We start from the raw sequence: 17,498 nt of genomic DNA, 5'->3' as shown, positions 1-17,498 counted from the left end.
TCACTTTTCTGTGGAAAGACCTCTTGTTTTTTTTTCTGATTATTAGGTCTTTCCACTTTTCTGTGGAAAGACCTATTGTATTTGTTCTGATTATTATTATTATTATTATTTTTCCGCCAAATTTTGAAATTATTGTTTCGCATTATGTCGCTTAGATGTTTTTTGTATAGTATCGCACAGTTTATACGCTTTTAAATTTCACCCTGCTAAGACGAACAATTTTCTTTTTAAGAGTTATCTCCCTATTCACTGTTTACCATCTGTGTGCATCTCCTTCGTAACAAAAAAAGATAGGGACAAAATTCTTTTTTACAAATTGTTCGTTACATCCTCTTGAATTTTTGGCTAATTTGGTTCGAATTGATTCGTCGAAATTTAAAATGAGTTATCTGCCTTCAGCAAATAAATTTGTAGTATTGTTTTTGAAACACGTAAACTGTAAGCCGTAAAAAAATATTGCACCAAAATGTTAGTCGAGACATGATATTACTGGTAAGTTTTCGACGAAATGGTACGCGTCATGGTTTAAGGGGTTCCATACCACTAAAACAGCAAAATGAACAAAATGAACTAATTTTAGCCTCAAACTTTGCAGCTATCATGATGTATACATGCATCTTATTGTGATTTATCAACCAAGGTTCCCCATCCTCAGACAATCCTCCCCCCCCCCCCCCCCACCCCATCTTTTTTCTTGGTTTCTTTCTTTTTGGAGGAATCCCATTTCGCCTTGAAGTTCAGTCCTGTACATTTTAATTTAAAAAATGAAATCCTTCTTATAAACAAACGTCTAAAATTGAAATTCATCCAGGCAAAAATCTGCTCCAACTCATGTTTTTTTCTGAAATCAATGGAAGAACGATTTGTTAGAATACTAAAAACACAGCAGTAAGTATGTGTGAATGCATTGAACGACAATAGTTAACCTGTAAATTATATAAAATGAATCAAGAAAAAACATTCCCGTTAGGTGTGGTGCGCTTGTTTGAGAAATAAAATTCAATGACGTAAAACATTGCTCCTAAATTCGTAAATATAGCTGAATTCCTACAATCAAATTTCCAAACATGCAGTAAAATATAAGTCTGTGCTCCCGTAAACATGTGAGCGTAAGATGCATTCATGATCCATCATCAATGACCTGTAAATAATAAAACCAATAGTGATCGTGTTTCTCCGATCAATACATATGTGCTCTGTTCAACGGTCACCCCTGAAAAGAAATTAACTCCAGACATATATATTACAACGTCACGTGACTTTAAAACACCCTCGCGCGCGCGGACCTAAAATTAGAATAAAACATTCTATATCCAAAAATACTCAGTTTGTTTCCTACACGTTCGAACAAAATGCAAACAGCATGTAAAAGAAACCACGAAGTACGAGTTCCAATATAAAATAGAGTAAATATAAAATAAAAGAAGATGTAAGGACTTTTATTCTTTAGGATACCCTTAGGCTGTCTGTTTGAGAGTGCGAGATGTATAAGTACGCAGCCACGTCGTCGATCAAAATATCGACTTTAAGTTCTAGGCCTCGCTTAGAGAGGAAGAGTGCCATGCAGACTTTCAATCAATCAATCAACCAATCAACCGATCAACCAATCAATAAATCTGTTTAATACGGGTTCAAAGATCGCATTTGTTACTTTTTTGCTTGTTCAAAGAGACCCTATCCCATGGGTTTAATTAGTATATTAGCCAACCAACCAACCAACCAATCAATCAATGGGTTTATTTAGTTATCCAGCCAACCAACCAATCAATTAATCAATCAATCAAAAAATCAATTATTCATGTTTTGGAGGGGAAAGACCATTTAACAATTGTTTAATAAACAATTAATTTATATATTATTTTTTTTTCCCGCCTAATTTTGTTCTTGCGATAAATATTTGTTTCGCAGTATGTCGCTTAGATATTTGGTATATGATATCAAACAGTTTATGCGCTTTTTAAATTTACCCTGTGTAACCAAATACTTTTCTTTGTAGGAGCTATCTCCCAAACACTGTTTTCCTTGTGTCCACTACTCCTTCAAAACAGTAAAAAATTACGACAAATTTATTTTATAAAATTGCTCGTTCTATCCTTCGCGTGATTTATCCTATTTTGACCGAAGCGATATGAACGCTTCATATGAGAGTTATTTCCCCTTATGCATTTGATATAACTGATATGCATTTCTATCTTGTATACCATAAGTGAAAGAGACCTAGGATCTTTTGATTTGAGGTCCTTGGTGCAAAAAAATGAAAATTAGGTCAAGGTCAAAGGTCAAGGTCATATTCTAATTTTTGAATTTGGCTTATTTCCACTCATTTCCAGAAACCGTATAAGATATGGACAAATTATTTTTTCTAAATTGTTAGTTGCGACATGTCGTAACACGTAAATTTTGATTGTAACGGTATGTTGATCGTAAAAGGGAGTCTTCTCCACTCTTGTATTTAAAAATACGCGTATGGTGATATAACTCATTAACCAAATATAATTAAGACCTATGGTCTTTTGATTTGAGGTCCTTGGTTTATGACCTTGAAATTGATCTCAAGGTCATAGCTTAATTTGACGTTCAACATTTTGACCTTTGCTTTTACCTCATATGTATACATGATAAAGCCATGAGACTTTTGGCAAAAGGTATCAAACCATTTAACCTTGAAAAAAACAACCGGAAGTGACCTTGTGTAAACCGGAAGTAGCTATTTTTTTAAATGTACTTTATTAATATGAAAGTATATAGAACCAGATATTTTTGGAATCAGTGTCAAATAAATATTCAAATATTATTGAAAGTAACAGTTTTCAAACCGGAAGTAAAAAATTATCTCCCTTATTTAAAAAATATTGTATAGAAACCATATATTTTTGGAATCAGCGTACAATAAGCTATCATTTGACGATTGAAATGACATTTTAAACTTAATTTTACAACTTTCATTTTAAAATACATTGTTTTTGGTGGAAAAACCTTCAATTGTTCTCTGAACAATTGGTTTTTAATTTTATTTTGTTTCGCATTGAAATGGATATTGATTTGTATAAATATATCAAGGAAAAATAGTCAAAAGTATTCATCAAACAAAATATAAATGAAAACTATGTTTTTTTAAGTTGTCAAGATGAACAACCTCTGGCTACGTGTTCTGACAAAGCAACAAAAGAAGCTGAAAAAATGGATAAGTGTGGACTGCTCAATTCTAAAAATGGTCTATTCAAAGAAGCTTTTGACGAAGGTTTTGACCTGTCGGACTATTATGCAAGCTGTGTATTTGATGTCTGTGAAAATCTCAACTTAAATTTACACTGTCAAATACTTGAAGATGCTGTTAACACTGCTAGCCAGTCTGAAATAAGAATTGATCTGGCGAAGTGGAGAGATGTTACAAATTGTCGTAAGTTTGATTTTAACTGCATTATTCTTAATTTTATTTTATTGACCTTTTTGTCTTTAATTTCTGTAAATTCTGATTTATATTTCTGGATGGCTATTAAACACTCATTGTCATATCTAGCAAAGTTTATCAAAAAAATAACTTCCCAGAAATATTTCTTATGAGAATATTACATAAAAGGAAAATGAAAAAAATATAAACTCCCAGGCATACAGAAAATCTATGCAACACTTATTATAACAAATTATTCAATACGGTGAGTAACGGTTTCTTTTGTCAATTTGTTCCTGTAGTATATACTTTCATTGCGGTTTTAAATTTAAGTATTTGTTTTTAGCATTCTTTATGGAGATAAACCCAAAATAGGACATGCATACTGTATGCCCAATATTTTATAAAGTGTTTATTTGTTATTGACTGATTATTCGAGTCTTTTTATTGAAAAAAATAAGTATTTTTTCTAGAACAAACAGTATATTACTTCAAACAGGGCATTTTTTAAAACTGATTCTTTTAGAGAATATTTTTTAACATAATATGATTTATTCCTAAAAACTCCTGAATGATGATGGTCAACCGTGTGCACAACCGTTTTAAGGGAAGTAGTTTTATTTGATAAATATGATAATATACAAAATGGGTAGACTTGTTAGTGATACAAGTTAAGTGAATCTTTATAGAATATTTATTGCAAAGAATGTGGCTAGAATACATGAAAGTAAAACTGAGCAAAAGCTTGATAAATCCTCAAACAGATAAGGTTTTAAATATTGTTGTTATGCATAGTTTATAATGCACAGAAATGCAGGATGTCACTTTTGTACGGGATGTTGATTTCACTAGTAAAACGCTTTGATAAATATAGTTATAGAAAAATAATATTTTGTTAAATGTCAAACCCTAAAAAACGGCGCCAAACGTATAATTATATGATATTGTAGAATAAAATAGCACTTATATGTTGTCAAAATGTTCTTTTTCAGCTCGTGCATGTGATAAAAAAGTATGACATCTGATCGATTAGAAAGAAACAATACACTTAACAACTATAACCTTTTTAAAATAAATGCATGAACTCCAATATAATCGTAAAGCAAGTCATATAACCGTACATGCCTTAAGGAATCGTGCAATTGTACAGAATGTGAATTCCCATAGAACGTTTGATCCGATATATTTTTATAAAGGTGAATTACATGTATTACAAATCGTATTAAAAGAAAACGAAAACAAAAATTGTAGATTGATTTATTAAGATTATTATTTAATGGCTTTTTTCAGCTTTGAAATGTGATAAAACATTTGTGGAATCTGACAAAGTTACCTGTATTCCGAATTGTATGGATACTGAGGCAGATAAAAGTTCCGAATGTGCCACAGCTCCGTACAGAGGGTGCACATGTGAGTCTGGAAAAGTTGAAAAAGATGACATCTGTGTAGATATAGCTGAATGTAGGGCTTGTTCCTTGGAGATAGACACACGCAATTATAATGTGTTTGTAAGTGTTAAATCAGTCTAAATGTAAAATATAAACAAAAAAAAAAGACAAAAGTCATATATGCTTCCTTCATATTCCATGTCGTCAACGGGGTTTTCACTTCAAAGGGTTTCTCATCCTTCATTCAACCGACCAGCCTATAAAATGTTCTGGTTTGGTTATCAAACCAACAATACCAATCACAAACTTATCTCGTATCATCCAGTTAACGATCTTCTCCAAAATCATTGAAAGATAAAGATCTCTGAAATTACAGCTTTTACATTAATGTTAGCAAGACAAATCTTTGTTTGGCTTGCTTGCTTTGTTGGCATGGCAAACATTGATACAAACAAAGTAAGCAAGCCAAACAAAGAATTGTCTTGCTAGAATTAATGTAAAAGCTGTAAAAAACAAAAAGTGGTACCTCTCAGGATATAGAATATTGAGCATGACTAATTAAATGTAAATCACTGCATTGCTACTTCGTTGTTACAGGTTGGTGACACATATCCATATCAATCTGAATGTGGTAATTTTAAGCAATGTGTTGATAAAGATGGCAAACAAGCTCTTATCGAAAAAACTGATGTTAAATGCACTGGGGAAAAGCAAGAGTGTAGAATTGAAGGCGGAACTAGGAAATGCATGTGTGTTGAAGGATTTGAACAAGATATTGATGATCCTTCCAAATGTATAGGTTCGTTTTAGAAGTTGTATAATTTAGACCACTTTTTCATCTGACGTTTTGTGCGTTCCTAATATTGGAAAACTTTTTTTTAAACTTATCTACAACAAAACGACAAGTTGAAATCTAGTTTAATATTGATGTCGGTAGTTCTTTCATCTGTAAAGATACATTTTCTCCTTATAAAGCTTAGTAGAGCATTAAAATCGAACACAACCAAGTAGTAAGTTTTTTTTAAACAGACTAAGTCAAATTTGTAATATATTTAAGAAAAGGTTGTAGCCGCAAGTATTGAGTTAAAGTTGAAACCTTTTGGCTAGATTTTCAGTCTGCAAACATCAGAATAAAACATAGATCATCATACTGAGTGTAAAATTTATAATTTCCTATGGTCAGACGGGTTATCATTTGTGTCTTACAGACAGCATAACAATTTCAAGTTGTATGCCAACATCACTGTTTGTAAGCAGAAAAAGGGAGTCATTCTCAATATTTAGTTCTTTTTTTTTTCTCAAATAAACAGTCCATTTGCTGAACTAATACACAATTAGTTTGAGGGCAAAATGAGGCACGCCTCTGGGCGTTTGATTTTCTCGTTGAAGACCCATTGGTTGCCTAGGACTGTTACTTACTATTTGGTCGGGATGTCATCTTTTCACACATTTTATTTGCAATTCTCAGTTTTATTTTAGTCTATCATATTATTTGCAAATTTGTCTAAAAATTTGCAGAAATAATCGAAGAACTAGACTGATTGTGTACTGCTATTTTACCATTAAAGATAACAGACTACAATCTGCCTTATTATTCTTGCATCGATGCTGCATTTGTGTTTTACGTTCCATAATTAAAAGAATATTTAATTAATTCTGAGACTTTTTAACAAAATACAAATTATGTATCTGGTATCTTTGGTTTTTTTATAAACAATTTTGTTTTAATTTGAAAACTGATGTTATGAAGAAAAAATATCTTTCTTCCAATTGACAGTAAATTGCATAATTAATTGTTTTCGTCTCGTTATAATTTACATAACGCTTTATAACTATTTCAACTTTTACAGAAAAACCTAATCAAGAGGAGCAATTAACACCGCCAAATGAAGAGGAACCAAGTATGTATATATTTCTGTACATGCTAAGTATGAATCAACTATATAAAACACTTGTGTATACGAAATATTTGCATTGATCTGAATTTAAGACTCCGTATTTATCAAATGATCTTTGTATTAGATCTTGATGGTATATATGATGTAGAAGTACACTGCTTCTCTCATTACCTCGTCTTTTAGTTGAGACCTTGATGTTTCTCTTTTTTGCGAATAGCGTTAATTGAACATTAGTAAACAATACTCACCTTTATTTACAGCTGTTTCTGCATCTTGCAAAAAAGACATAATTGTTGAATGTACAGCCAAGACGAGAAAATGGAAGTCTTGTAAAGTCGTAGCATCAGATCTTAAGAGAGTTACAGAAATTGAGCCTTTAGAGAGTTCATGTAATAATAAAGAATACAAATTAAGAAAAAAGAAGAACGCCGTTATAGTTAGAAATAAATGTTCTGGAAAATTCAAAGTCACGTATAGTATTAAAGGTAAATATTAGTTTTAAGATAATGCTTATACATGTATCAAATCTAGCCACTTATTAAACACAAATCCAAATTTTTCTTATTATTTGGGTTTTGTTTAATCAAGCAGCCTCCTGTTCCGATTGAAGTATATTCGAAGCTGATACAAAAAAAAAACTTGATTAGGTTGGATTTTTAAACTCGCTTTCCATGTTTATTTAAATAACCAAGTAAACTTTTCGATTTGTTCTTTCACGTTTGTTTTAATTAAAATGAAAGCAATCTTACATTCTCAGGGAAGTTTTATCAAGAAGGATTTGATTTGAGACAGAGATAGAGACCTTTTTAAAATACGGAAAAAGACTGATATTTATACCTGTCAGATATATTCACATAGTTTAGAATATTTTATCACTGCAGCCATGAACCATCTGTCTGTGGATATCTGTAATACTAAAATAACGAGGTCCAATTTGTCAGCCATCATCGGGTAAAAACGACAAATCAAATAATTCAACTTTATATATAGCTAATATAGGACAATGGTGTAGATTAAAAATTACACCACTCCAGACCCTTTTGTTTTCCACATAATTGATATTGCCAATAATTAACAAGTTCCGGGTCGAATCCGATACCAATACCAATAGTATATTTACCTGTTACCTATTTCTTTATCTGTACGTTCTCCATCTGACAGGAGCACCACCAAACGGTGTATTTACGATTTTGATATTATCACGGGTGTGTTCTAGTATTTCTCTATGATAATAGATTTTATTTCACATGTACGGGGTACAATTCAAAATAACGTCATTGAATTCAAATCTGTTTAACTCAAGAAGAGGGACGAAAGATACCAGAGGAAGGATAAAATTCATAAATCGAAAGTAAGCAACAAGAACCCCACCAAAAATTGGGGTGATCTCAGGTACTCTGGAAGGGTAAGAAAATCCGGCTCCACATGTGGCACCCGTCGTGTTGCTTATGTGATAACAAATCCGGTAAATAGTCTAATTCGGTAGGTCACATTCATAAAAGGGAAGGGCATTGTAGTTACGACGTAAGGAACATATCCGATATCATTTGTGAAACATCATTTTGTAAATGTTCGTACACTATACGCCCGCAATGCTTCTATTCTGTTCTTGAAAATTTAAAGTCATATATCGTGTTAAAGGTAAATATTAGTTATAAGATGATATAAATGTTGCTTGATTTCAAAAAAATAACCGGTAATTCAAATCTCTTTAACTAAAATATAGATTGTTTAGTTTAAAGTCTTTAAATGTCAATAGTAAGTTGCTAAATATAAAAAAAATCACATGAACTATAAAAACCTTATAATAATGCTTAAGCTTAATGTTCTCAAACTACATATCTTACAAGTTCATTATCACTCTGTATAACGAATCTCTTTTTCCGACTATCTTAACATGTTGGATTTAGACAAATAAGAACTTTTTCCATTGGTCTATTGAAAACAAAGGTCAACAACAAGAGCTTGTTAACTTTTAATCATTTATTTTGTATTGATAAAGGAAAGCAGCTCTGCTGTTAAAATGTGTTTTTAAAAAAGCAAAGCTAAATCAGTATTTAATGTATACTGTCACCATATGTTCACTATCAACCGATGATATTTCTAGAAATGTATGATATGTAGGATAATACTTGCTACACAGTGTGTCAGTGACCTAATAAGATATAAACGTTCACACAAGACTACTCTATAGCGTGTTAATCTTTCCGACTATCAATATTGGTGGGTTTTTTCGTTGTATATAATATATAAATATTTATAAAATGTTGATCATTATACGTAAACGTATATCTTAACATGTTGAATTTAAACTGATGGCCCGATTATATAAGGAATCACGTCTCAAATATTCAGAACATTCTTCCATTGTTCTTTGAATAATATCTACGTCTTAACATGTGTTTTATAAGTTAACATGTGTCTTATCCGTTAACATGTGTCTTATCGGTTAACTTTTGTCTTATCAATTATCATGTGTCTTATCTTTTTTGTTTGCAGACTGTGAAGGTAAGCTATAAATTTAACACTTTTTGATTTTGTCCAAGCCTAATAAGAGACCTTATGGAGAAGGAAATAGTAGTCAACATGTTGTCTATTGATTTAATAAGTCCTGCATTATAACATTATCAGTTTCGGATTTCTTTAGATTTTAGCAATTGTGCACTTTTTTGTCAGATAGGAGTATCTTTTTAAACAGGAAAATGTATGTAAATATGCCAGTTTCATAGTAATTACAATGCAATTTAAAGTGCAGATAATATTTTATACTCTATAGGTACATTACATGTATGTTCTATCACTAGACAATATTTCAGTTGGATAACAGCAATTTTGCGTTACTCTGACATTAATCTTCATTTCAAAATGAAATGTAACAAACGTGATGACACGACCTTCCACAATGAAGTGCTGAAGTAAATAAAAGAAAAAAAACTTGATACAAATTGTGTTTCATGATCCTATCAAACAAATGTAATTATAAGTATTGAATGCATCTTTTAATCATTTATAGGGTTGTAAAAGCATTGACCAGGCACCCATTTTAGACAATGTACTTTGGTCAACGCTTTTACACTCCAAACCAATCGACTTGAAGCATTCAATTCTTAAATAACACAATATGTTGCCTTAAATAGTTGTAAAGTTAACATTCCCATCCTGTGTTGATTTTTTTATTGTGAACTTCTTATCAAGTCTCATTCATTCATTTTTGCAACTGCACACACGGTTTTTTAAAATGTGTACTGTGTTGCGTACTCCTAAAGCAGCTTGCAAGCGGTTGTACACATAAAGATCACTGTTAATTAATTGCGAAAATAATTATTTGGTTTCCGCGACATCGAGCTTAAAGATAAAATTCACATCTTTTGTAGCATTGATTATTTCTAGTTTTCATCTATAATAGAAACTCCGAATATTTTTTTGTGTGATGTTAACTTATAATTTAATTTTTAATGTAACGCGTCTTCTGATTGGCTGACGTTATTTTGTTATCAGCCCAAAGATATAATTTAGTCTTGTGACCATAACGTCATCAACGTTTTTCATGGTTTTCTACGGTTTAAAATGGAATTAAGAATTAAATTATAAGAAATGACTGTAATATTTTTTCTGTCTATTCGAAATAACATAAAAAATGTGGTGCACATTACGCGCGTTATTCAGTGTGCACCAAATTTTTTATGTTATTTCTTCATAGACAGAAAAAATATTACATTCATTCCTTAAATAATTGTTGGGAGTCGTAGTTAACAATAATGTTGATGGTAACGCTCATTTTTGTCTCGTTTTAAATTTGACCTACATGTACAGTAATATAAATATTTCAACATTTACAGAACCTGAACCTGAAACACCACCACCAAAAGAAGAGGAACAAAGTATGTATATATTTCTATCATATACAGGATTTAATATAATAGTATTTATAAGAGTTTTACTCGTTTTACTAAACCATTTGACATACTCATACAAATATGATTGGATAACTACCATGATAATAGACAAAACAATTTGTACATTATAACTTTAATAGATGCAACATGTTTTCATACATTGTGCTGAATGAGCTGTTATTTGTTAATTTACAGCTCTTCCTGCATCTTGCAAAAAAGACGTAACAGTTGATTGTACAGCTGAAACGAAAAAGTGGAAATCTTGTAAAGTTGAAGCATCAGATCTTAAGAGAGTTGTAAAAGTTGAGCTTTTGGAAGGTTCATGTAAAAAGAAAGAATACAGATTAAGAAGGAAGACGAATGACGTTATAGTTCGAAATAAATGTTCAGGAAAATTTAAAGTAACATATCGTATTAAAGGTAAATATTGGTTATTACATGATGTAAATGTTTCTTGATTTCAATTTAACATCCTGTAATTCAATTCTGTGCTACTCAAATATGAATCGTTTTGTTCAAGTCTTTAAATGTTGTTAGTAAGTTGCTTGATTTGAAAATAAGACATTACATCAATAATGCGTCTATTCTTGTAAATATCAACACAAAGGCGAAGATAAATATTCACATTTGGAGTTGCATATTCGTATGTCAACAAATATTATACTTTTAACGGTAAAATGGGCAAAACCGTAATAAAATTACAAGAGACACATTGTAAAACGACGTTTTTGACATGAAAAGGACAGCATATGTATGACTGGTTTATTAGCCTATTTTCATAAAATATTATGTTTTAAAGTCTGTTATACGAATACGAAATAACGTTAGTCAGTAAATTACATATGAGGTTTGTATAAACCTTTGATCCCATATTGAATTTTCTGTCCCTGTATATATCGTACTAGCTGTGCAACGAATCTATCTTACCAGTTAACTGAACATGTTGAATTCAAACTTGTGGCTGGTTATTTAAGTAAACAAATCTTCAATATTAAGAACCTACTTTTTAATAAAGGAAAGCAGCACTGATACTAACCGTGTATTTAAATAAAACACAACCGCACATATAAGTTAAAATATACACTTTCTCCATATGTTCGCTTTTAATCCATGATATTCCTACAAATGTGAAGGAGGTAGGATAATATAAGTTACAGAATGCACGAGTGACCTAATTAATTTTATACAGGGTCACTAGCACAATGTGCAACGAATTTAACTTCCAACTATCTAATATTGTGAATTTAAGAGTTATAAATCATATAGTAAATAGTTAGCAGTTGTTGTTGTATTTATCATTATGAGTAAACTTCAACGTCTCTAATTCATATTTTGTCTAAAAGCCTGAAAGAATATAATAATGTTTATTTACGATATATAGTTAATTTGAATAAAAACACCATTTCTTCTTTTTAAAGGAAACTTAATCTACTTCATACGGCTAGAAAAGGTGTATTAATATTAAACCAAGCTTCCTGAATTAATATCACACGGTTTCTACATAAAGTCAATTGAATATGATTATACGTTTTTGATATGAATATATACTAAAAATTAATTTGTAACATATCATTTGGTTTTTTGTTTGTAGACTGTAAAGGTAAGCTTTTACAATATTTGTTAGAACCTATTTAGATATTTCATGTAGAAGGGATTAGTTATCAAAATGTTTTTATCAATTGAACGAATAAGTTCTACGTTCTAACATTCTCAGCTTTGCATATTTTTCTATCTTAGCCATTATGTCATTGTTGGTTATATAGGAGGTTAAGGTAAGGAACCATTAATTCAGGCCCGGTCGAAAAGAACATACAAGAAAGAAGTGCATATTTTAAACAAATTAGTTCCTACGCATAGCTGTATCTTTGTCAATAGAGGGAATATGTGAGTAGTTTTAGTATCAAAGAAAGCTTAGGGACTAGGGATCACTGTAGAACCCTTGTTGGAAGTTTTGTTTGAAAAATAAAGTAGTATGACATTTTAATAGGAGGGCTTATTTGGCCTGTTGTTCAGATCAGAAGTTCCTGTTTTTGTACTATCAAATTTCCGTGAACCAGTACGCTCTAATATGCAATTAAGTGTATGTTGATTTTTTCAGCACGAGTCAGGATAAGGTACAGTTTTGACATGACATAACTGACACTTAATTTGAACTTACGACAAAGTAGCAATTAATGCTTGAAATTGCGAAATTAAACATAGAAAGCAATGGGGCTATGAAGTGGTTTTATATCTTAAACCCTAATGACGTAAAGTTGTATTGATTGAAACACGTTTGTCAAATAAGTAATATTTTATGTAACAATTAACCATAAAGAACTTAACTTAGTTGAAAGATGTACCTCACTTTATGACAGGAATATCTTTATAAACAGAAATATGTGTGTTAACAGTCAAGTTTTATATTAAGTGAAAAGAAATAGTAAGTGCAAACATTGTAGTGTTACTCTGATATCAACAATAGTTAGTCTTTATTAAGTAAACGTCCTTCAGGTTACCGTCAGATTTCTCTTTTCAACAGGCAAAACATACTGTGAATTCATTTGTAAAAGGAATTTTATGTCTTTCATGTTAAAGGTAGTTTATAATTCAAATGACAAAAATAAAGTTGAACGTTTCAAATTTTTTTATTACGGTTAAAGACAGAAATATTTAGAAATTTTAGTATTTATAGAGTAACTTTCATCTTTTGTCAATATGACGGAACTATAAATAACTGAAATACTAGGTTCAACTTGTAAAAACAACAACAAGAACTCATCACGATTCTCTTGTACCAAGTCATGAATAATACAGTTGTTTTAAACATTCTTGAGATTTTGAGGTGAGCTTTTGATTTTGTAAGATGTATGGGCTTCCTTTTTTTTCTTGAATTTACATAGGATTTTATATGCTTTCTTATACTTTTTTTCATTAGATTATGTTATAAACTAAGTTAAACATAATGTTAACAATTTCTGGTGTCAATCATTGACATGATTTGTAATAGTGGGACAAAACTAATTCCGTTTGGAGAACAACTTTTACCCCCTGTTTTCAAATTTGAATTAATTGTTATAGTTAAACTTTTGTGTTTCGAGGTATCAGCATTGTCTCGTTTATCCAGAACATTTGTTTTTTCCAACAAAATGTTCTCTTAAACTAACATCAAAAGTTTCGTATACCACATGTACTTCTCAATATTTTCTTTAATTATTGATGTTTTGTTAAACTGAAATATGTCAATTGAAATTTGTTTCCAATTGCTACTAAAGAAAATTAAACTACATTTGGTTGTTGACTAAATTATTTTCAAAAACATATATCCTTATGTGATAAACAGATTTATCCAATTTTGTCTAATGCTTGTGTTGCATTTAAATGTTGTGTCGTTGTTCTCTTGTGTTTAATGTGTTTCCCTAGGTTTTAGTTTGTTACCCAAATTTTGTTTTTGTCCATGGATTTACGAGTTTTGAACAGCGGTATACTAATGTTGCCTTTATTTACGTTTTATAATATGAAATGACTATATTAACATAATTCATTTTTGTTTAAACTGAAAAAAACACTTTCCAATATCAGCCCTCTTTTGAAATGCATTGAAACTAAATTATTTATGTATGTGCCTGTCCCAAGTCAGGAGCCTGTAATTCAGTGGTTGTCGTTTGTTTATGTGTTACTTATTTGTTTTTCGTTCATTTTTTGACATAAAGGCCGTTAGTTTTCTCGTTTGAATTGTTTTACATTGTCTTATCAGGGCCTTTTATAGCTCACTATGCGGTATGGGCTTTGCTCATTGTTGAAGGCCGTACGGTGACCTATAGTTGTTAATGTCTGTGTCATTTTGGTCTTTTGTGGATAGTTGTCTCATTGGCAATCATACCACATCTTCTTTTTTATAATTGCAAAAATAGTTATTTCTCTTCAACGTATGGTTTTTAAATAAAAAAAAATCGTTACTTTTTCAAATTGATCTAATGGGAAGTATAAATAATTTTATTTCAGAACCAGAAAAAGAACCAAGAAAAGTTAAAGGTAACATCACAATGATCTTTGAAACGTTTGTTATCTATATCAAATGTTTCATTTTATGCATTTCACTGACATAAAGTATATTTTAATATCTATTTTTCATTAAGTTGCATGAAAGGTTTGAGATGTATTTGAAGACGACTATGCACATTTGAATGAACTTGAGTGAACTTCGATCTTGTTTATCAGATCAGTGATTGCATGAACAATTTTCTGATAGACCACACACAATCTGATTAACAAAATACAAAAGAACTCATGTTCATCAATTGGATGGGGAAAATTATCAAATTGGATTGAAAAAAGGTTTTTTCAATGCAACACAGTTACAAAGGGGTTCAAATATGACTCTCCGTTTTCATGTTTCTTCATTGACATTGAATTCCATTCAAAGAAGATCCTACATATTTGCTTATTAAACAAAAAATATATCCGGTACCAGTTTAACTGATAAGCTTCTGTAAATTAATGTGTTTTCAGTGAATTAGAAGGTCAACATATTTTAATATCAAAACACAATACAAAATTTTAAGACACATTACAATCAAACAAAGAATCAAGCTTTGTTGGGCAGAAATACAATATTAGCTACTTTATTTGCCTACTGTATCATTTTTTAAATGTCCATACTTTTGTGTCAGTACTCGAGAATACTGGATAGCGGGATGATGCTTTGAAATAGCTATTTCAATCGCACAATCACTGCCGGTTTTAAGACAACATATGACGAAACATCATGGATTTATTCATTTCTTTCTTTTTGATTTTGCGTTTCAATTCATATAAATAATTAATAAACATATATCTTAAAAAGCAATAATTCATGTGTACATTGCTGTTCTTTATCGTTCCCGTTAATATATCTATACTTAGACCATTAGTCTTATATCCTGTATTTGGAATGCTAGTTAAATGCGGGTTTTAATAGTATATGATGATAAGCCGTAAATAAAAAAGAAAATAGGATTTTGACTTTGATAAACTTAGCACACCTATGATCTTTAGCTATATTCTTTACAAAAAAATGTTATGAACATGATGAAGGTGAGCACAATTCTCTGATCAAATGGAAGTAAACAATTGGAAAAATTTCAGACGTGTTAGGCATTTCTTTTCAACAAACATGTGCTGTGTGACTTTACTTCACTTAAAAGGTTTCTTGTGTAATTCAATTGTAACATTGTGGTATTTATCAGCAGCTTTCAGTGTAGACATCTACCACACCTCGTTTTACTACTGTTGCTTTCAAAGTAAATTCTGTACACTTAAATATGGATATGATCGATTTTGTGTGTTTTTTTAGTTTGCTCCAAACATCGGCCTTTTGATATCAGATACACAGAGACAACAAAAACCTAACCTGGAAGATTAATTTCTTTTGGTCTATGCTTATTACAACTATCACCAAAGTTTATCTATAATATGAACCATATAATTAGTTTAGTTGTGATTTACTCGTTTTTGATACGATAATAAGGCTGTCATTATTGATTCAATATTTTCAGGTAGGCCAATATAATGAATTACTCTTTTTATTTAAATCAAACATATCTTTCAGAAAAAAGTAGAACTGCTTGTTATAAAAAGAGGATGATTTTGAGGTGTAGAGGCAGAAGACGTATTAAAATCTTGAGTGCATTTTATGGTCGGGCTGACAAAGATACATGCAATGACGGAAGTGCTCAAACAACAGGTTGTTCCAAAGAAGATGCCGAGGCAATTGTCCAGAAGAAGTGTAATGGGAGGAAAGGATGTAGACTACAAGCAAACAAAGCATTTTTTGGTGATCCATGTCCAAATACATCTAAGTATCTTGCGGTCAAATATACATGTGGTAAGTATTTTTTTAAGTTGTTATAGATATTATTACAGAAATATATTAAAATAATGTATTTATATTAATCTATTTTGATAACATGACTATCTATAAGTCTGTCTTATAAATCTCTCTTAAGCATTTGATTTTGTCAGATGTTATGGTCTTTTCCCTTTTTAATTTTTTTAAGTTTTGTATTTTGTTAATCCCTCTTTAAAGAACTTTCCTTTCTTTGGAAAAATATGTTTGAATTTACACATTGGAAATGGTAATGGTTTCATTCCTGTGAATGATATGTTTGGTACTTTATTGTAAACACTCCACAGAGGCAACCGTTTTCTTCTTTGTGGAAGTTTATTTATTGAACTTAGGTGATGTGTTTGACACTTTTCTAATACTATTTTAATTAAGATAAAAATGTACAAATAACACAGCATCCATTGTTTAGCTATTTTAGATAAATGACATTCTGCCAACTGAGCTTCCAATAAATGAGTATTTTCCTATGCTCTTTAAAACCGATTTTTTTCGTAGTCATGATTTTGTGAGCATTGATATATTTTAGTTGGAAAGAACCGGAAAGATCGAAGGAGAAGGTTAAGAAGGCTAAGGAAAGAAAGGAGAAATAAACGAAGAAAAAGTGGTTCAGGTAAGAAATATAAATTGCTAAGAAATTATAAAATATATATATGCCTGGATTAATTTTTTTTTAATTTCGATTGGCGAATGACCCGTCTTCAAGTACCCGGATATTGCTACCCTCTACCCTAGAGACTATATGGGACTTCATATGCGTTATCCATAAAGGGTGTCATTCAAATATGTAATCCACTAACGATATTTACTATTAAAAGGATCTTTAATCATAGTAAAGCCATAACTTGGCTATCCCGTTAATGACCTAAATATGCAACTGACTAATGTTAACGTATTCTGTCGTCAGCGTAATGATCACGACATTGAGCGCCAAACTCGATTTGTTCTGGTTTCTCTACTTCAGCATTAAATTGATATAAGAAAATGTGATATAAATGCCAATGGGACAGGTTCCAACATAAAAAGACACACTATTAAATATCAATTGAAATGACTCACTCA

General features: G+C 30.8%; 1 protein-coding gene across 1 annotated transcript in view; it reads left to right on the top strand.

Moving 5' to 3' along the window:
• Positions 1 to 17,498, top strand: part of LOC143067842 (uncharacterized) — a 97,929-nt gene that overhangs the window by 17,772 nt on the left and 62,659 nt on the right. Inside the window, exons 12-21 of the mRNA XM_076241423.1 lie at positions 3,120 to 3,400; positions 4,682 to 4,899; positions 5,377 to 5,578; positions 6,630 to 6,680; positions 6,938 to 7,162; positions 10,517 to 10,558; positions 10,769 to 10,993; positions 14,558 to 14,587; positions 16,143 to 16,418; positions 16,966 to 17,049. Coding sequence (XP_076097538.1) covers positions 3,120 to 3,400; positions 4,682 to 4,899; positions 5,377 to 5,578; positions 6,630 to 6,680; positions 6,938 to 7,162; positions 10,517 to 10,558; positions 10,769 to 10,993; positions 14,558 to 14,587; positions 16,143 to 16,418; positions 16,966 to 17,049 — 1,634 coding nt within the window. The remainder of the gene's footprint in view (positions 1 to 3,119; positions 3,401 to 4,681; positions 4,900 to 5,376; positions 5,579 to 6,629; positions 6,681 to 6,937; positions 7,163 to 10,516; positions 10,559 to 10,768; positions 10,994 to 14,557; positions 14,588 to 16,142; positions 16,419 to 16,965; positions 17,050 to 17,498) is intronic.

Source organism: Mytilus galloprovincialis, chromosome 3 (assembly GCF_965363235.1).
Source record: "Mytilus galloprovincialis chromosome 3, xbMytGall1.hap1.1, whole genome shotgun sequence".
Classification (NCBI taxonomy): domain Eukaryota; kingdom Metazoa; phylum Mollusca; class Bivalvia; order Mytilida; family Mytilidae; genus Mytilus; species Mytilus galloprovincialis.
Note: the sequence above shows the minus strand (reverse complement) of the source record. Positions and strands in the feature narration are given on the sequence as shown.